The 20,404-nt window shown below is 48.7% G+C and overlaps 1 protein-coding gene across 3 annotated transcripts in view; it reads left to right on the plus strand.

Annotated features, from left to right (window-relative positions):
* CGNL1 (cingulin like 1) overlaps positions 1-20,404 on the plus strand; it is a 159,788-nt gene that overhangs the window by 110,722 nt on the left and 28,662 nt on the right. For all 3 annotated transcript variants that reach the window (XM_047736194.1, XM_047736192.1, XM_047736193.1), the window contains exons 9-10: positions 18,140-18,346; positions 19,210-19,314. In XM_047736194.1, the coding sequence (XP_047592150.1) occupies positions 18,140-18,346; positions 19,210-19,314 (312 nt within the window). The remainder of the gene's footprint in view (positions 1-18,139; positions 18,347-19,209; positions 19,315-20,404) is intronic.

Consider the following 20,404-nt stretch of genomic DNA (forward strand, 5'->3'; position numbering starts at 1 on the left):
TCCTTGCCTTGGTGTGCACAGCCTTTCCCTTCCCTTCTCTGTGTGGCACTGAGCACTTTGCAGCTTTACCCGCTCACCCAGGTGGAGTTAAGGCTCCCGTGCCTCCCGTCCCATCGGATTTGGTTTCTGTCTGCACTACAGAATATACTGTATTGTACTTTCTTTCTCGCGTCACTTGCTCATGCCTCCGATTGATTGCTTCAGTGTGTGTGTGTGTGTGTGTGTGTGTGTGTGTGTGTATGGAATTTTGAGTATTTATTTTGGGCCAGACACTATACTAATCCTTTTGAGCAGAAGTGGACATGTGCTCCTTGCTCTCAGAAGGTGTACAGCCCACTGGGAGAGAATATACAAGGATAAAAAAAATTATATAAGTAGATGAAAATTGCAACTTTGTGACAAGTGACAAGGCTCATGGAGGGGAGGGGCCAGGATTTGACCTAGGTCAGGGACAGTTTCCTTGAGGAAGTGATGATTGGGCTGAGTAGGAGCTAATGTTTTGGGGAGGCAGAGTCATCCAGGCAGAAGTGCAAAGGCCCTGGGGTAGGAGCAAACATGGTTTAAAAAGGCCAGTGGAAGGATGGGGTGAGTGAGGAGGAATGTGAGATGTGATGGGTCTGGGAAGGTAGGTAGACCATGGAAGCCCTGTCGGCCAAGTTAAGAAGATTTGCTATTTGTTTTTGTCTTTCTCCTTAAGAGCATGGGAAAGCCATTGAAACATTTAAGCAGGGGATTCAAAATACTCTCTCCTGCCCTTATGTGTGGGGGATAGATTGGAGAGAGCAAAAGAGGGGCTGTGGGCACACCAGCCAGGAGGTTTCTGCTGTTGTTCAGGAAGGAAATGGTGACAGCCTAGACTGGCATGGTGGCAGTAGGGATGGAGAGCAGAGGATATATCAGAGACAAATTTGAGGACTCCCGAGATAAAGTTCTAAATGGCTTTTCTTATTACAGGACTTCTCAAAACCTTTAATATGTGGGCTAAATGTGGGTTATGGTTACCCAAGAAAGGACTCAGCTGTAAGAATTTCTCAGATTATATGCCCACAAAAGTTGTTTTTTTTTCCCCAAAGAATCTTCCACAGTAGTTGGATTTATAGAATACTTTGGGAGAAATGCTGTATTACATAGCTCTCTTTTGGATGGTACTTTTTGAAGAGGGCTCTACATACTCTTCAGAGACTTGTCATCTGAGACATGGAGTAGAGAGTGGGGTCTGATACAGGGTTTGAAGTCTCAGGCAAAGTCAGATTGAATTCAGGCTGAGATCTGGAGGCCAGGCTAGGAGTTTGAATTCAGTCTGTTCTATGTCAGGAGTCACGGTTGATGCTGAGTTGAGTTGTGTGGTGGTGGAAGGATCCTTTTAGCAAGCCCATCTGGAAGACATACCGTAGACGAGTGGAGTGGGGACATGAGTGTTAGAACCAGGTGTCCTAGTTTTCCAGACGCCAGGAGGTAAGAGCCTGGCCTTGGTGGGTGAGGGGAGGGATGGGGAAAGAAACCACATCTTTTAGGTTGAGAAGGAAACGGAAGGATGTGTTTCTTTGTACCCTTTCTCCTTGGTGACTGCTTGGTGGCAGGAGGCTGAAACAGAGTCTTTTCTGTGTTTTTCTGAGGCCAGATGGACACAGGACTGTCTTGGACGGCTTGGGTTCTCAGGCAGTGCTAGAGGGAAGGTGTGTGTTCACCTTGTCCTTGTCAAGAGCAGGAGAGGTACGACCAAGGTTAATAGATAATGCTGAGTCCACCAAGTTCCTGCCACGGCAAAAATTCCATTGTGTGACTTTAAACACGTCACTTAACCTCTCCAGGTCCTGGTTTGCTCATTTGGAAAATGAGTGGCTACAAGATGTCAGACCCTTTCCAAGCTGAACCTTTTAGCCATCTCAAGGAACTGAAAATTCATTTTTTTCTTTAAAAAAATTTTTTTTCTATTCCAGTATAGTTAACATACAGTGTTTTATTAGTTTCAGATATAAAATACCGTGAGTTATTCAACAGTTCCATCAAACACCCAGTGCTCATCACGACAGGTGCCCTCCTTAATCCCCACATCCCATTCTCCCCCCACACAACCCCCCCAGCCTACCTCCCCTCTGCTCCCTTCTGGTAACCATCAGTTTGTTCTCTATAGTTAAGAGTTTGGTTTTTTGGTTTGTCTCTTTTTCTTTGTTTGTTTTGTTTCTTAAATTCTACATTTGAGTGGAATCATGTGATGTTTGTCTTTCTCTGACTGACTTAGTTCACTTAGCATCATACCTGTTAAATCCATTTAAGATTCACTAATTAGGAGAATCATTTATCAGGTTAAGCGAGATGCAATGCCTCTCAGAACTTACAATTTTGTGAAAAAATTCATATTGAGAACGGGGCCTTTGTGAAAACTGTGAGGAGTATCCAGTTCACACATTCCTTTGAAATTCAGGCATTTTTCCTGAGGCAGAGTCAGTGACAAGAAGCAGGCTTGAGTCAGGACAGGTCTCTTAGTAATGTGAAGGTAAACTGTACCCTAATGAAGGAATCTGCTAATTGGGGCCTCGGTTTAGGAAATGAAGGTGTTAAAAATTTATTTTTATGCAGGGTGTTTGGGAGGATTTTCTCATGGCAACATTGTTATAAATTGGGGGTTAGGTTCTCAGGTCAGATAACAAAAGTTGATGTAGCACATGACAGCGGAGGTAGTGTACGTTAATGATAAAAAAGCAATATAAAATAAATGTGCACTGGGGCAGTGTGTGTGTTGGTGACTGCCATCAGATACAAATATACTTAGACACTGAAGAACAGAGAGAACCAATTGATTCATTGAACTTGAATTTGAGTGCAGTGTGTGCCAGGCACGGAGGTGGGCCCAGAGGGAGATGCAGTCTTAAGTCTGTTGGGCTTTCAAGTCAGGTCTCCTGGGATTATATCCTGGCTCTACTGCTTTCTAGCCTTGAAACCATGAGCAGGTTACTTGACCTCTTAGTGTCTCCATTTCCTAGCTTCTAAGTAAAGGAGTTGACAGTGTCTCGCTCAGGAGGGGAGGGGTAATGTAGGAGTTGAGTGAGATGCCCTTGGAATGGCCCAGTGCCAGCAGAGAGCGAGTGCTCAGTACATGCTGTTGTGCCTGTCTGGCCTGGGACCTTGTCCTGTGGGATGCCACCAGCAGCTCACTTGGGGCCACTGGGGAATTGGGCCTCTGGTCCAGTTCCTCAGGCCTAGCCGTGGAATGGGATGGGGTAGAGGGTGTTGGCCATAAAAAGAGAGAAATAGGGAAGGGAAAGGAGGCTAAGGGAAAAAGAGTCCTTTTTCCCTTCAGAAAACTTACAAGCAAAGAGAACAGTGTTGGGGTGACAGGGTGAGCTCTGGGGCTGTCTGAGAAATACTGGGGAGCCAGAGGGGTGGTGGAGATGCCCTGGTGGGGTGGGGAAGTGGAAAGGGACTAGGAACCAAAGAAGGGATGGGAGCAGGAGTGGAGCTCCTGCGGGGATATCCCGACTGTCACCGTGGGTCCTAGCAGTGTTGCTCACAGGGGTTCCAGGGTGGGGTCTCATGGGTGTCTGTAGGTTTCCAGGTGGTGGAAGCTTTCTCTGGCTTGTGGGCTTGAGTAAGCACCCATTTCCTCTTTGGCCTCTGTGCAGACCTGTATCTGGGAGGGATCCGGCTGTTTTATTTCCTGTAAGGCTTTGTCTCCAGAGCCTGGGGTAGATGGTAATCAGGGGGACAGCAGGCCAGACTCTTCAGGGAGCATTGTTTTGGTTTGGGGACGCACACTTGAAAGAGTACTTGATACCATGCCCCAGTGGGTGAGGACGGATCTTTGAAAGTTTAGCCTGAAGAAGAAAGGACAGGAGAGAGTGGTGTGAGGGAGGTATGGGGCCTCACATGTTGGAACCACTGTCATCATGAGGAAGGACTGTATCATTCTTGGTTGGTTCCAGTGACGTGTAGGAACGTAGATATCATTAGCTCAGCATGAAGATGTTTCCATGGCTGAGAGCTGTCAGAAAACGGAAGGGCCTGATTTGAGAGGCAGTGTGTTTCCAGCCCCTGGAAGCTGAGACTGATGGCTGCTTATCTGCTAGAGACATGGCGGGGGTGGACAGAGATGGGGGGTATTGGAAATTCAGATAGGGCTTTGAACCAGAGAAATTGGGTGTCTCAAATAGTGCTGACATTGTACCACTTTATGAGTCAGATATGAATGAATGAATAATATCCAGGTCTGTTTTAACTTATCTGGAGAAATGGAAACTTTGGTGGGCCAGAGAGAGGAAATAAACTTTATCTGCCCTGCAGGCGCCATGTTCTTAATCACAGAGACAGACGCGGTCTTGGAGGCCATGAGACCGTCGTGCTCACAACCCTCTCTTCAGGCTGTGATTACTTATATTTCATTTTGTTTAAAAGATTTTATTTATTTATTTGAGAGAGAGGAGGGAGCACAAGCAGGGAGAGAGAGAGAGAGGGAGAAGCAGGCTTCCTGCTGAGCAGGGAGTCTGATGCGGGGCTCGATCCCAGGACCCTGGCATGACCTGAGCCGAAGTCAGAGGCTTAACCCACTGAGCCACCCAGCCGTCCCATGATTACTTATATTTTAATTGTGAACATGTTTAATGCATTTGTGGCACTTTAAACTCTTTAAGAATGGCACCGTGCCCCCTACGTACAACTCGTGTAATTATCCAGTGTAGTTCATCAGTGTGGGTGCTTAAATCCGTAATTGGATTGTCTTGCCCTGGACATTTGATGGCTGTGGAAAGGAGGCTCAGGGAGCTTGTGACTTGCCTCAGGTTGAACAGCAGGCAAGGGGCTGCCCTGGGACCAGGCTGCCGGCTCTGTCCTGCCTCCAGCATTCCTTCCATGTAGGCCACTCTCCGAGCCTTGTGAGCATTTGGGATGTGTCAGGACCCACGATAGCATTTCATTGAGTCACTGTCCACGGACACTCCCTCAGGACCCTCCGAGTGTTTGGCCGGGGCTCTGGTGGCAAACGGCAGATTGTCCTGTGTGGCCAGCTGTCCTAAGAGCCTTGCTCGAGCGCTGTGTCGATGTTCGGGCTGGGAGGGCCCGCCAGGCTCCCTCTCTGAATTTTCAGTGGGAGTCCCGGGGAGGGACCTCCCCTGACCAGGGCCCAGATTTTTGTGGATAATGTTCAAGGTGGCTTCTCAAATTCATGGGTCACCTGGGCTGGTGGGGGGAACTTCAGGGGGCAGTTCAGTAGGTCCCCAAGTTCAGAGTCCCTAACAGAAGCAGTGCTTGTGCTCTGGTAAATGGCAACCAGTGGGTTGGCTGGGGCTGGGGGATGAGGCCAGTGCCCAGAGAGCAACTGGGAGTCCAGGGCACAAGGCCCGTCAAGGACTGGGCCCTCCAGGCACCGGGGGTCACAGCCTGCCTGGCCCTCAGTGCACTAGGGCTCCCTCGGGACAGGCTGGAGGAAGGTGGGGTAGTCTCACTTTCTCAGCAGCTGCCCCTAGACCCACTCACATGGAGCCCTTGCGGCCACCCTGAGAGCGGGCACGGCACTAGTCGCCCATTTTGCAGAGCAGGAAGCAGAGGCTCCTGGTGCACAGCTGGTAAGTGGTCAGAGCAGGGCGAAGACAATGGTGTGTGGGTTACTACGTTCTCTGCTGTTTCTTTAGTGCATACTGCATGGCTGGTCACGTGCTGTGTTCTTCACATTCGTGACCTTTCATCCCCACCATGACCTCGGGTGCCAGGTAATAGAATTGCCATGTCAAAGTTGAAAACACTGCAGATCAGTTCAGGGCCAATGGACTGGCTCAGAGTCCTGTGGCCAGTGGGTGGCAGGGTCAAGATTTGAACCCATGTCTGCCTGACTCCAGAACCCCGTGCTCTCTCCTTGTGACAGCCCCACAGGCTCTTTGGGATGAAGCTTGTGCTAGACTCAGAGTTTTCTTCTCTGGGGACTGGAGACTGGCAGGCTGAACCTGTATGTAGTAGGGCTTTCCCTGATGTGATCGGCTGAGTTAGGTTGCAATAACCACATCTCAGGGGCTTAACGAAGAAAAGTCTATCTCTTGCTCATGTTACATTCCTCCTGGGGGTCATGGCAGGATGTGGGTAGAGGTTGGCTCATCAGAGTTATTGGGGGACCCTGGCCCGTGATTGCTGCAGCAGTGGGAAGGACATTTGTGAATCAGGAAGTGGCTCTTAGAGCTGGGACCTGGCCAGCTCTTCTGACAGGAAAGGTGACATTTTGTTCTTTCTTTAGTCTGGGACCGAGTGAGAGTCGTGCCAGCAGCCAAGGCTCAGAGACAGTTGGTCCAAGGGGAAGGAAGCCAGAAACTCACCACGCCTCCTTCAAGCCTCTGTTGTGAAGGAAATCTGCGATTTCTGTTCTATAACTTCTGGGTGGTACATACTCTTTCCTGGACACTGCTGTTTATACAGTGACTGGTGTTTGGACACTTGGCACCATTATTTTTCATTTTCCCTGATCCGGGCAGTGAATGGAACTGTAACACCACCCCTGCTTGTAAGAAAACCAAACCGTGATTCAGAGAAGTTGTTATTGGCGCCAAAACTCCCAAGCGGGCTGGTGACCCTAGCACCTGGATTAGGACATCCCTCTTTGGCTGTGCTCCCTCTCTGCTTGTCAGAGCTGGCTGCAGACCCCCGGCAGGCGGGCCAGCAGAGAGGGGCCCAGGGATCCTGCGTAGGCTTGATAGGAGCTCAGTCTGCTCACCCCTGTTCCAGGAAACAGGCAACATCTTTGAAGGAGGAAATAAATAAAGGTCATCCTTGTCGTATGTCTTAATCCTGGCTATTGTGGGAACCAGGCTCAAAGCTTGGGGAGAGTTTTGGTCCAGCCAGTTGCTTTTCTTTGTCCTGTCCCTGTTGGCTTTAGCCCTACAGCCACAGAAATGGGCGACAAAGGGAGAAGAGGACAATTTTCTGCATGGAAATTTGGTCTAGCTTGGGGGCTAGAAGAGGCACATATGGGAATGGTCATCTGATTGAGAGTTCTTGGTCTAAGAATTTTTATTTAAAATTTTTAAATGGAGTGATTTCTACAATTTCAGGTTAATCCTTTCCGTATGTGTAGAAATACAGTAGCAGCAAAATGGAAAAGTTGAAGGCTCAGCTTTCATAGTAACTAGATTTCTGGGAAGGGAACAGTATAGAACTGTGAATGCAATTAGGACCTACTGGCTTCTAGATTGAGCCTTTGGTTAATCTCGGAGGGGTCGCCATAACTCTGCCTTGGCAATGCTCTGGAGAACCTGCTTGTTTATCTTCTCTCTTTAAAAATCCTGTTCAACCTGTTGGGCATGTGTGTGTTGACAGCGAGCTGATTTTAACCATTTGGAAAGCTGTCTGGCCTGTCAGTGACAAAATAACTGGGTGCTTTTATCCTGCCCCTACCCTCCCCCCAATATTTTCCCGGTGACACAGAACTCTAGGTGGATGGCACTGGGTGGGGGCAGTCCTGTCGGCCAGCTAGCAGCTCCCCGCAGGGACAGCCACACGGCGGGAGGATGTTGGGTTCCATAAACAAGAACTGCTACATGCTGGTTCCGGGATCAGCTTAGACAGCGGCCCTCAGGGTGAGGGAAGTGGCATCTTATAAATATGACGTGAGGCTCCTTTTATACCCTGAAAACTGAGAGGACCCAGGGACGCTGGGGAAAATTTTGTAAGAACTTTCTAAGGAGTGGTATAAAACAAGAATAAAGGCAAAAGCATAATTAAAAGCTATAGCCTGGGGCACCTGGGTGGCTCAGTGGGTTAAGCAGTTGCCTTCTGCTCACGTCATGATCCCAGAGTCCTGGGATCAAGTCCCGCATGGGGCTCTCTGCTCAGCAGGGAGTCAGCTTCTCCTTCTGCCCCTCCCCGCTACCTGTGCATTCACGCCCCCCCCCACCATCTTTTTTTTTTTTAAAGATTTTTTATTTATTTATTTGACAGAGAGAGATCACAAGTAGGCAGAGAGGCAGGCAGAGAGAGAGGAAGGGAAGCAGGCTTCCTGCTGAGCAGCGAGCCCGATGCGGGACTCGATCCCAGGACTCTGGGATCATGACCTGAGCTGAAGGCAGCGGGTTAACCCACTGAGCCACCCAGACGCCCATCAAATAAATAAATAAAATCTTACAAAAATTAAAAAAAAAAAAACCACAAAAAAACAAAAGTTTATAACCTAAGGCTCATTTAGAGAAGCCCTTGAAACTCTTTGCATGATATAATTGCATATTCCTTTCTCTTCCCACTGGCTTTAAATCAGGGTAGGTGTGTGGACATTGCCAAACCCCCCAGTTGCCAGGTATCGATCTTTTCCTTTCTCTGGCTGAATGAAGCTGCTGCTCTACTTGGAAGAACCTAGAAGCAGGTAGCAGAGATCAGAGACAGGGATTTGAAGCTGGATATAACTCCTGGTTGTGTGACTTTGGGTTACCTGAACTTACTGTTATTATTTTTTTTAATTTTATTTATTTGTCAGAGAGAGAGCAAGAGAACGAGCAAGCACAAGCAGGGGGAGCAGTAGGGAGAGGGAGAAGCGGGGAGGAAGCTCATCAGGGAGCCTGATGCGGGGCTCGATCCCAGGACTCTGGGATCATGATCATGACCTGAGCCAAAGGCAGATGCTTAACCGACAGAACCACCCAGGCTTCCCTTGGCTACCTGAACTTAATGTGCAGCTGTCATCGATCGAATTCTTACCGTGTGCCCAGGGCATTGCTCTGTGCTTGGAGCAATGCCCCCTTCGTGATTAGAACAACAGGAAAACCAAGCTTAGAGAGGAGCAAGAGGGGCTGGGTCAGGTCAGCTAATGCCAAGGCCAGAATTCTTTTTCTTTTGTTTTATTAACATATCACTTACCTAGCGTAAAATTCAGCATTTTCACTCTTTTAGAACGTACAGTCCATGACGTTTATGTATTCACAAGGTTGGACACCCATAGCTACTGTCCATCACCCCCAGGTGAAGCAGGCCCCTTACATCATCTGAATCCCCCCTTCCCCAGTCCCTTGGCAATCACCAGACTACTCTCTTTCTCTGTGGATTTGCCCGTTTTGGACCTTTCCTCTCTGTGCAATCATACTGTATGTCAAAGCCTAAACTGGTGAGCATGTAGCTTTTTGGGAAAAGCACTTTACCTATCTGTGGGCAGAGTATTTTTATCAGAGGTGTTTTTCTCCCCATCTCAGGTATCTCTCTAGGCTTGTTGCGTGGCTTAAATGAGAACCTACGTCAAATGCAATCTGTGAACAAATGTGAGGTATTTTATTAGTGTAACTTCTGTCTGGGACCTGTGTCTGCACGACAGGCCACGTCTGAGAGCAAATCTTGCAGGTTTCTTAACTATTTAAAGGGAATTATATTGACTTACTTCACAAGGATATTGTGAAGAAAACCAGGGATATTTTTAACCTCTGTAATCACACAGTTACGTAGAGAAAATTGGGTAATTGACTGTTGAAAAGGGAGTATCTCTGAGGTGGTTTAGTAAGCAAGAAAACTAGCACCAGGGCAGTGAGAAAAACCGGATGTAAACGGTATCTTCTTTAAATATAATACATTTAAACTCGGTGAGTCAAGGCAATGAAGTGACGCTTTGTTCCACTCGGTGGCCAGAAGTTGCCCGCCTTTGGATAAGGGTCCTCACTTCCAGAAGCCAAGGTACAGACACCAGTAAAAAGGATCTGAGATTAGCTGACAACATTTGCAAAAATGAAATTGAAGCATGATGTTAAATGAGTAAAGCCTCTGGAATTCTTTAATTCCACGATTGTCTGATGATTGCCCCAGTTTCTTCAAGTTCATTCTAGAATCCCAGACTGTGAGAGCCGGCGGGACACTGGAATGAGCCCAGTCATGAACGGGGGAGCCAACTGCAGGCTAATGAAGTTAAAGGACTGGCCTGAGGGCCTCACACAGCGAACTGTTAGCCGAGTCTGGTCCAGAATCCACATCTTCTAACCACTGTGCCTGCTGTTGGAATCAACTCTTCCTTGAAGATATTTGGGGTTTGGGTAATGAGCACCCTCTACTTTTTCACTGTTCCCTTTGCCACATCGATTCCTGTGTTACTCGTGTGCTGTTCCCTTGCCAAAACACAAACAAACCTCTCACGGCGGAATCCAACTGTATAACCGATTCCGTTCTGAGCAGCAGATACGTGGGGAAGGAATGCCGTTGGCATTTGGGAAATGTAGTGAGAGAATTTTCTCAAGTTCTGATGTAGAGCAGGGGTTTAAGAGATGGTGTTTTTCAGTGGCTCAACCCCACTCTGCCCAAAAATTGGTAAGTAGGCAGTCAGCAAGGAAGAAGGGAAACCCCATCACTTTCCGTGAGTGCAGGGATGTTCGCTTTTTCAAGCTTCCCTACCTCTTATCTTGTTTTAATTTTCTGACCTATTCAGAGCTAATGTTACTTGTTACACTTCTTTAATAGTGTGAGCTGAGCTCAGAGGGGTCAAAGGTTTGCATAAGTCCCAATGTGGGCTGGCTGCAAAGCCTGCGGTCACGTCCAAGTCACCTGATGGCTCACACCGGGCCCTGGAGTCAGAGCAGGAAGCACAGAGAGCTTGAATAGCTGAGGCCTACGCTGTGGGTCTCCACAGGAATGCCCCAAGGTCACAACAGCCTCTCCTCTGTCTTAACCTCACCACTCAGAGTGAGATCTTTGGCATTCACTGGAGGTTTGTTAGAAATGCAGGATCCGGGATACCTGGGTGGCTCAGTGGGTTTAAGCCTCTGTCTTCGGCTCAGGTCATGATCTCAGGGTCCTGGACTCTCTGCTCAGCGGGGAGCCTGCTTCCCCCCCCCACCCCCCCACCCCCGCTCTGCCTGCCTTTCTGCCTACTATGATCTCTGTCAAATGAATAAATAAAATCTTAAAAAAAAAAAAAAAAAGAAAGAAAGAAAAGAAATGCAGAATCCTAGGCTTCCCGAGTCAGGGTGAGCTTTTCTCGGAACCCGCAGGTGAGTCCGAGGCTCAAGCAAGTGTGAAAAGTCCTGGCTTGGAGGCTTTACGTCATGGAAATTCATGGACAACAAGGGAAAGAGATGAAATGAGAGGCTAATGACTACAATGTATGCTGCTTAGCGTTGCTCCTGTGAGGGGGATGCTGAGGATGCCACACAGGGGACCCGGTTCTCCTACATTCCAAGTGAGAAAGGGACTCGCTGTTTGGGCCCCAGGTGCTCCCTGGGGAGGTGAAAGTGGACGTCCACAGCTGTGATGGTGAGAAGGCAGGAACCTCCAGCAGATGTCCTGACCCAGGGGCCACTCTGGGTCGCCGTCGGCTGAGATCCCACAGCCTCAAAACACGGGAGTGTGGGGGCGGCCAATGACGTGGAACAGACAGACCAGCGTTCCATTGCCTGGACTCCCGGCCTCCACGCCTCAGGGGTTTTTCACTCGTTCAGCAAAACAGGGAGACAGAAAAGGGACAAAAGCTTGCTGTGCCAGAGGCCTTGTTAATTAGTAAAGCCCGCTATGACCACGTGTTAGGTCTGCTCTCTCCAAGCCAGGAGCGAACCCGTCCGCACGGTGTCTGTGCTCCTGCAAGGGAAGTGCATCAGCGCCTTTGGACCAGAACAAACACGCAGGCGTGGCTTTTTCTGCCTCTGTTTGGGAATTTTGTGCTCGTCATGGATAAAAGTTTCCTGTGGCTCCAGAGGACATGTGAGCATTTCTAAATGTGGGCTTTAACTCATGGAAATGGGCCAGTTTATAAGCGAGTCATTTGCAGTGAATGGTGGTACCTGGCAAAGACTGGGATTTTTTTTTTTTTTTTTTTTTTTTTGGTGATACAGTTGTATATCCTCTCCTCCCCTTTTAAATAGTAATTGGAGCATATGTTTAAAAGTCAACTATTTGGAAAGTAGTGGAAATTCAGCACACTGAAACATGCTGTTTGTCTATTTTGGAAAAATTTCCGTCGTTGCCATTAGTTTAGCAGATCATCCTCAACTGGAAATGAGGCTAAATTTTTAATGAATTAGCCAACCAAGAAACCTGATTTGCCCTTGGAATGAGAGAAGGGCCCAGTGCAGTTGTCCTGGAAAGACCACTAGAAGATCTCAGGTCTCTCTTCGGGGAAATATAGGCTTATGACATGTAGCTGCCCAAAACGTGCAGGTTGTCGTCGGAAGCCAAGTTTGAGGATTTAGAACCACAGTAAGCGAACTGTGCCAAGTCCTGCCCTTTGGGGAACATGCGTAGGTTTCGTTGGCTTGGTAATCCTGTCAATGGCGAGGACTCCTGCCTCAAAGGTGACTGACTGACAACAGTGTACCAGGCAGGTAACCTCATCCACTTTTGTCAAGTGAGGGAAGTAAGGCTCTGTGAGGCCAAAAGATGCTTTGCAGCGAAATGGGTACAGCCTGGGTTTGCATCTGCTCTGGCCGACTGACCAGAGAGCCCTCTGCTCCTTCCTGAGAACTCCTTTCTTGAGATGGTTTACGTCTGCTTTCGGTGGGTTGAGACAGGCATATGTGGATGGGCTCGCTGAGGAGGAGAGGGCTCAGCACAGCTGCAGGAGAGACGTGGTCCCTCTTCCAGAGCACCACGGGCACTGGATCTTAATATAAAAAGAGACATGGAATAGAATGAAACACACCATGGTATTGGATGCAAAAATGTATATATGCAGTTTTGTTGGAAAAACCCAAACGTTGAAAGGCAGTTCTCTGCAGCCCCTTAGATGTCTCTCATCAGCCCACATGGGATGTCTCTCCCTTCGGGTTGCTGGGTGGGAATTTTGGAGATGTGCTCACGTAAGCGCAAGTCCTGGGCCGTCTGGGCCTTTTCCACTCTCCCAGCTATATGTGGTGAAAAGGAATTTCTGAGCTATGTAAACCCGTGTGGGAGACCTCATTGGCTCTCCGCTGTTTGTACAGCTGCTCCCAGGGCTTCGGCTCCGCTCTCTCTCAGGGCCCAGAAGTATCTGCGAATGTGTTGGGGAAGGGTTCCTCACGGCTGGAGGAGGCGAAAACTGGGCTAGGGAGGTGGTTGCCCTCCCAAGTGCCTGTGGGCATGGATAGTCTCTTCCAAGAAAATGAGTATTTATTTTTTAAAAATGTAATATCTCTTGAAGTTCCATTGTTCAAGAGTTGCAAGAAAGTTTACAATGGATTATATCCCTGTCCTCCTTTCTATAACACTGCTTCCCTTTCTTGCGGCCAGCCCGTGCTACCCATTTCTCGGGTAGCTAGGGGATGACCTATTTATCTCCCATTGCCTTCCTTTTATGTAAACCTCCCTTTGGTGTACCGTTCTGTCCCTTGTGTTTTCTTCACTTCCTCGTTCCTTTATTTTTCTCGGCTGCACAGCTTATCATTGAACTGATGTAACTTGTTTAACAAATGCCCCATCAGTTGGATTTAGTTCAGCTCAATCCTTGGCTATTATAATGCCAGAGTTAATCATCTTGTTTCTATGGCACTTTGCACACATGTAGGATGAGTACGAGAAGAGAAGGTGTGGAGTCACAGGCAATATACATTGTAATTTTGATTAATACTACTACATTGCCCCCCAGGACCTTATACCAGTTTCCAGCCCCCATCCCTCACCCCCAGCTGTGGCACGAGGAGAACCTCTGACTTCACACCACCCACCGCCTTCTGACCTTGGCCGCCTGAAAGGTGAAGAGATGATCTCAGTGCCATTTTAAGGGATGGCCCAGTCTTGACAAACAACAGAACATAGCACATCTGCTACTTTTGCCCTTGTGGTGATGACCACAAGGTGCTTCCAACCTTTTGGAGTGGCAGAGGAATTTGAGTTGGGGTTTTTTTGTTTTTTGTTTTCATGATTTTATTTCTCAGAGGGAGAAAGAGAGAGAAAGCATAAGCAGGTGGAAGTGGCAGGCAGAGGGAGAGGGAGAAGCAGATTCCCTACTGAGCAAAGAGCCTGATGCAGGACTTGATCCCAGGACCCTAGATCATGACCTGAGCCAAAGGCAGATGCTTAACCCACTGAGCCACCCAGGTGTCCCTTAGAGTTGGGTTTTGCTCACACTTTGTGACTGCTTGCTGGAATGAATAGTAGTTAAAATTTTGATGGACATTGGGGAGGGTATGTGCTATGGTGAGTGCTGTGAAGTGTGTAAGCCTGATGATTCACAGACCCGTACCCCTGGGTTTAATAATACATTAGATGTTAATTTTTAAAAAAGCAGATATTACGCTGGTAATGTGATAACGGCTAAATGAATCTTTAGAGATGGTGAGCTCCTTAGTTTACTGATGCTGTAACAGCCACTATAGTCTTGTTGCAGACAGATAGGACTTCCGATCAAAGGCTCATAGGAACTTGAGCGAGGTCAGCAGTACTATCTCTGGTGACCTCATCCTGAGTCGATCCTTACCGGCTCTGGGCCCCCGTAGAGCTCTGCTGCCCTTCACCCCATTCCTGAGACACAGAAGTAAGCATTTGGAAAAGCTGATGCCTAGGCCAAGGCTCAAGAGTTGGAAGGGGGGCTTTTGGAGGTCCTCGAGACCAGTTTTGTTTCCTCTGCTGGGAAGTCATGGAGGACTTGCCTTGAACAAAGGGATATCATGGGGATCAGGTATGGTTGCCAGAAAAGGAAGTTGGGCCTATGGACTTGATATTAAATAGAGGCCTGGGTGTATATGGGGCGTGGGACACAGGGATGGGGAGGGGTTCTAGAAAAGTATGCTAACAGAGGTTTAAGGTAAATTTATTTGTAAACATAATGTGGTCTGCCCCTCTAGGAAGAGGCAGAGGAAAACATACCGTCACTTGACAGTGCGTGCAAACAGGACTCAGCCTCTCCGTCCACGCAGAACCCCTGGAGGCACACCCAGCCTGTGTTACTGAAGGCTGACCCTGGAGCAGAGCCCCGCTGCCCCACTCGGCCATTCCATTGCCTGGCCGATCCTCCTGGCCTGAACTCCCTCAGGCCTCAGGAGGGGCGTCCAACACTTGAGATCGGAGAGTATACCAAGTCCTAGACATCACACACAGCATCAGGGGGCCCGTTCAGGTCACACCAGATGCCGTTTTTAGAGATTTCTGGTTGAACAAGAGAGCAGTGACCACATGCGTGTGCTCATACACAGGCTGGAATGTGCAGCCTGCTCTTCCTCTCCCTGGTGCCTCGGGACCTCAGACCACCAAGGTCGGCACCTCGCCTCTCCCCTTTCTCCTGACTCTGTAGCCCGGGTTCCTTTGTCTTCCACTGGCTGTGTTGAGACATACTTCTTATGACATATAAGTCACCTGTTTCAAGTATGTCCCTAGAGTTGCGTTGCCATCACCATTGTCAATTTTTTTGCTTTTAGATTTTATTCATTTATTTGAGAGAGAGAGAGAGAGAACATGAGAGGGGAGAAGGTCAGAGGGAGAAGCAGACTCCCCATGGAGCTGCGAGCCCGATACAGGACTCTATCCCAGGACCCTGGGATCATGACCCAAGCCAAAGGCAGACGCTTAACCAACTGAGCCACATGGGCGCCCCAAGCATAACGTTTCCAAGATTCATCCATGTTGTAGCGTGGGTCAGTACCTCATCCGTTACGTGGATATACCGCATTTTGTTTGCCCTTTTGTCCCTCGCTGGATCCTTGGGTTGTTTCCACTATTTGGCTGTCAGGCATAATGCTGCTGTGATGTTTTGTGCAAGCTTTTGTGTGGCCCCATGTTTTCATTTCCCTTAGGTATACACTGAGAGTGGAACTGCTGGGTCATGTAGCTGTGTTTAACTTTGTGAGGAACTGCCAAACTGTTTCGCAAAGTGGCGGCGCCGTTTCACATTCGCACCAGCAATGTGTAAGGTTCCGAGTTCTCCTCAACCCTTGTTGTTATCTTCCTGATTGGGTGCGAAGTGGCACTTCGTTATGGTTTTGATTTGCATTTCCTGATGACTGATGACGTTGAGCATCTTTTTATGTGCTTGTAGGACTTCTGTAGCTCTTCTTTGGAAAGGGGCCGACTCACGTCCTTCCGCCCCCACCCTTTTTTTTAAAGAGAGGGACTGCGCATGCGCATAGGGCAGGGGAGGAGCAGAGGGGACAGAGAGAGAGAGACTCTTAAACAGGCTCCATGCCCAGCACAGAGCCTGACACAGGGCTTAATTTCATGACCTGAATCAAAACCAAGAGTCTGACACTTAACTGACTGAGCCTCCCAGGTGCCCCTCTTTGCCCATTTTTTAATTGGGTTCTCTTTTTATTATTGAAGAATTTTTAAAATATATTCTAGATATGGGCCCTTTATCAGATATAGGGTTTATAACTGCTTTCTCTCATTCTGTGGGTTGTCTTTTCACTTTTTGATGGTCTCACTGGTAGCCCAAAAGTGCTTAACTTTCCTGACATCCAGTTTACCTCTTTTCGTTGTTTCTGCTTGTGCTTTTGGGACGGCATCTAAGACTTTGCCTAACCCAGGGTCACACATATTTACCCCTATATTTTCTTTTAAGGATTTTATAGTTTTAAATCTTACATGTAGGTCTGTGATCCATTTTGAGTTAGTTTTTGTGTATGGTGTAAGGAAAGGGGGTCGATTTCATCTTTTTGCCTGTGAATATCCAGCTGTCCCATCCTTTGCTGAAGACTCTTCTTTGCCCATGGAATTTTCTTGGCGCCCTTGTTGAAAATCAATTGACTATAAATGTTGGATTTGCTTGGGGGCTCTCAGTTCTGTCCCATTGAATTGTAGGTTTATTCTCACACCAGTGCCTTGCTGTCTTATAACTCTAGCTTTGTAGTCTCATGTTTTAATGGGAAAGTTAGGGCAGGAATGGGCAATCTAGACTTTTCTTTTTCCTTCCTGGTCTGACCAGTTATCGGATTCTTTGGATCCTTCCTCAGGCTTTCAACCACACTTTATTTCTTCTTGTTCGTCTTGCTGGTTTCAGTAGAAAAGGACACCCTAGTGGTCCCGAGAAGCCCTAGGGGTCAGGCACTTGAGTTTTCTCCTTCGGGACACCAGCTGTGTTCTGACCCAGTGGCTTGACTCTGATGGGTGTTCCCAGATGTATAGAATTAAACATTTGCGTTCGAAAAGATGCTCTGTTTTCTGAAATTCTCTAACTGGTGAAGTTCGGGATAATACAGCTTATTGTACTGTCAAGAGATTTAAAGATCTTTCTGGAAGGCTATGCAAGCAAACAAGCAGTTCCCGCAGATAGCTCTCCCCGGGGGCATGACATAACTTTCGAAGCCAACGCTTGCCCTCACTGGGCCTTCCCTTCCTTGTAGGCATCTGCACAGCTGTTCCATGAGGATCCGATTTGCTGACGTTGGCCTCTTTAGAGTAGTGGAGAAATGGGAGGCAAGAGATCTTCTGGGAGAAGTGGAATTCTGGAGAAGGCCATTTATCACTTCACATTACTAAGCCTAAAACAAAAACAAAAACAAAAACAAAGCCCACGCAACATTGGGAATTAGCAGTAACCACATTGTAATTGTCGCCATGCCTTTCTGTTAGGAATTTTGGGCAGCCCAGAGCTCATATTCAGAAGATGGCACCCAGAGCTTGCACGAGGAACTCTATCATAATTCAAGTGAATTTTAATTTCTGTTTTGTATTGGACCTTAAAAAACTGTAAACAGAAACCGTCCTTCATCCAGAACTTCTGCCAAGGGGCCCCGCACGTGGTGAGGGGTCAGGGATGTGGACTCGGCAGAAGGCAGTGCTCCCAAAAACAGGTTCTGAGTTGGTCTGCCCAGGTGCACTTCCTCCTAAGTGACCTTGGGCGAGTTCCTCATCTACCCAAGTCTCCGTTTCTTTGTCTCTAAAATGGTGATAGTACCCGCCGCCTAGAGTTCCTTAAAAGCTTGAAATCCCACGTCAAAGACTTAATGCAGGCAAGGGGTGATGACAGTTTTCTGTACAGAGCTAGGGAGTGAATATTTGAGGCTTTGCAGCACCAGGGGCCTTCCCTTGCCGGCGTCGGGCTCTCCCCGCTCCGCGGCTATAGCATGGAAGCTGCCACAGACGGCATGCTCACCAGCATACATGGCGATGCTCCAGGAACACGTTATTTTTAATAACAGGTGATGTGCAGGACTTGGCCTCCAGGCTCTAGCCTGTCAATCCCTGGCTGCGCATGGGGCCTGGCTCATCTCAGGTTTTTAATAAACGCCAGCCGTGCTCGCAGCCGGGGACAGCCCCTTGACGGCGGTTCCCACGTGTCCCCGATCCGTGTCTTTAACAGAACGTCGAGGTCCTGGCCAGTCGGAGCAGCGCGTCGGAGCAGAGCCAGCTCGGGGCTGAAATGCATGTGAAGGCTCTGCAGGAGGAGAATGAGAAGCTGCGGGGAAGCATCGAGGAGCTGGAGCAGCGCGTCGCCCGCCTGCGCGAGCAGATCGCCGACATGAAGGGCGATGAGGCCAGAGCAAAGGAAATACTCAAGAAGTGCGAGGTAAGGCTCGCCGGGCCCCCCACCCAGGTCTGGCCGCCGCAGATCCTTCCTTTTTCCTTTTTCTGTGGATTTGGAAACGCAAGGGGATTTACTATCACGATTTAGTAGGAAAGGTGGAAGCAATGGTGACCACATCGTCTCGGCAACCCATTTCTGCTGTTCCTCTGTGATGGCATAAATGGGAGATGAGCTTGTCGATGAGGTGGGAACGGGGCCGATGAGGTCAGAGTGGGGAACACCAGTGTCCCCACTCACCCAGACGTCAGACACCCTCCACTTTTTGACACTGGGTCGAGGCCATCCTAACACCACCATCAGACCCATTGTCACACATGATAATTTTTTCTTCTTTAACACATAGTTGGCGGATTTTGAAGCCGCACCAGTTTGCACCAATTACTTAGTTTGCCAGGTCTCTCGAAGTGGGAGGCTGTTAGCAAGAGACCCTTGCACAGGGGGCAGTGAGAGCTCGCACCGGCAGTCCAAGAGGGGACAACAGCTGTGTATGGGGAGATGTGTTCTAACAGGGCTTCCCAAAATGGTCCTTCATCAGAATCACCTGGAAGCCTTTTCCAGAACTGTGTGTGCCCACGTCTATTCCATACCTGCTCTTTCCGAAGCTCCGAACGTGAGGCTGGATATGTATTTTCAGTCACGCCAATGATTCACACGTTCACCTCTGGCGGAATAGGGAGCTGCAGTTGGGCCCACACATCTGAGAGCATACCTGTCGTGTGCCACCTCGGGCCAGCTGCTGGCTGTGTCCTTGGATGTCTCCCACATTCCTTTCATGCCCCCGAGCCCGCTCTCTAGGTAGGCACAACATGCATCCGTGTGCACTCTGACCCCGTGTGTCATTGTAGAGCGAAAGCCGGCAATTAGAGGAGGCCCTTGTGCAGGCAAGAAAGGAAGAAAGAGAAGCCGTATCAGCCAGAAGGACCCTGGAGAGCGAGCTTGAAGACGTGCAGGTAAACAGAGCTGTTGTTGTCCCAGCTTATTCCTCAGGAAAGACGCCGGAGAAGCAGCATGGGACAGACATGGATAGATCGCCATGGGTCCTCTCCTTGCAGGAAGTGTCCTGTAGTAAGAACCACACGGGGATTCAGACCCTCCGTCTAGAGCTGTGGTCCTTAACCGGGGGACATCTGGCAGTGTCTGGTGACATTTTCGCTTGTCACAGCCAGGGACACGCTCCTGGCTTCTAGTGGGCAGGGCTGGGCTGCTGCTGAAGGTGTTACAAAGACCAGGACGGCCCCCGCAGCCGTGATTATCTGGCCCCAAAGGGCAGAGGTGCCGAGGTGGAGAAATCCTGGTGTAGACATTAAAGAGCTTGACAGCTTTCCAGAGATAAAATATGAATTGTGTGAGAAGGCTGGCAGGCTCGGTCCCCGAGGCAGTGTGGAGTCAGCTCTCTGGGAGAAGCCAATTTCCTTTCTCCTCTGGGCAAGCATACTCCACACAGTGCGGCCCTTCAGAACAGCTATTAAAAGCAGGAGGAAGGCGGGGTTTTTTTTTTTTTTTTTTTGAAACTAGATAGCTATCTGTATTCGTAATCAGTAGATTCTTAGAAAATTAGCTTTTCCCATTTGAAGTTTACCAAGATTGTAGGAAGTACATTCCAAAAAAAAAAAAGTCTGCACTGAAGTTCTAAAATGAGTTTGCACAGCGACCTCAGTGGGATGCTGGTATGTCCTTCCTCCTACCCTCTCTGGCTTTTAAAGAACCAGCACCAAGCACTCCTCAGGCCGCTTCTGAGGAGGCCAAAGCCATTGATTCTGTGCTGTTGTCAAAGACGAGATTGTTAACATTTTCCGTTGGGACCATTGGATGGGGAAGGGGCATATGAAAAAGATTAGGGGCTGACAAAGTGGTCAGGGTTCAGATTTGAAAATCTGCCTAATGCCTGATTGCAGCTCAGACGCAGTCCCAGCTTCCGTTTGACCAAGCCTCTCATTCCTGTGAGCCCGTGGGCACACCTGCCACTCGGATTGTTAACAGGGACTAACAGGAGCCTTCCTCAGTCATACAGTAAAAGGCTCTGTGTCTTGACAGACGGTG

The sequence above is a fragment of the Lutra lutra genome, chromosome 7 (genome assembly GCF_902655055.1).
Source record: "Lutra lutra chromosome 7, mLutLut1.2, whole genome shotgun sequence".
In the NCBI taxonomy this organism is placed as follows: domain Eukaryota; kingdom Metazoa; phylum Chordata; class Mammalia; order Carnivora; family Mustelidae; genus Lutra; species Lutra lutra.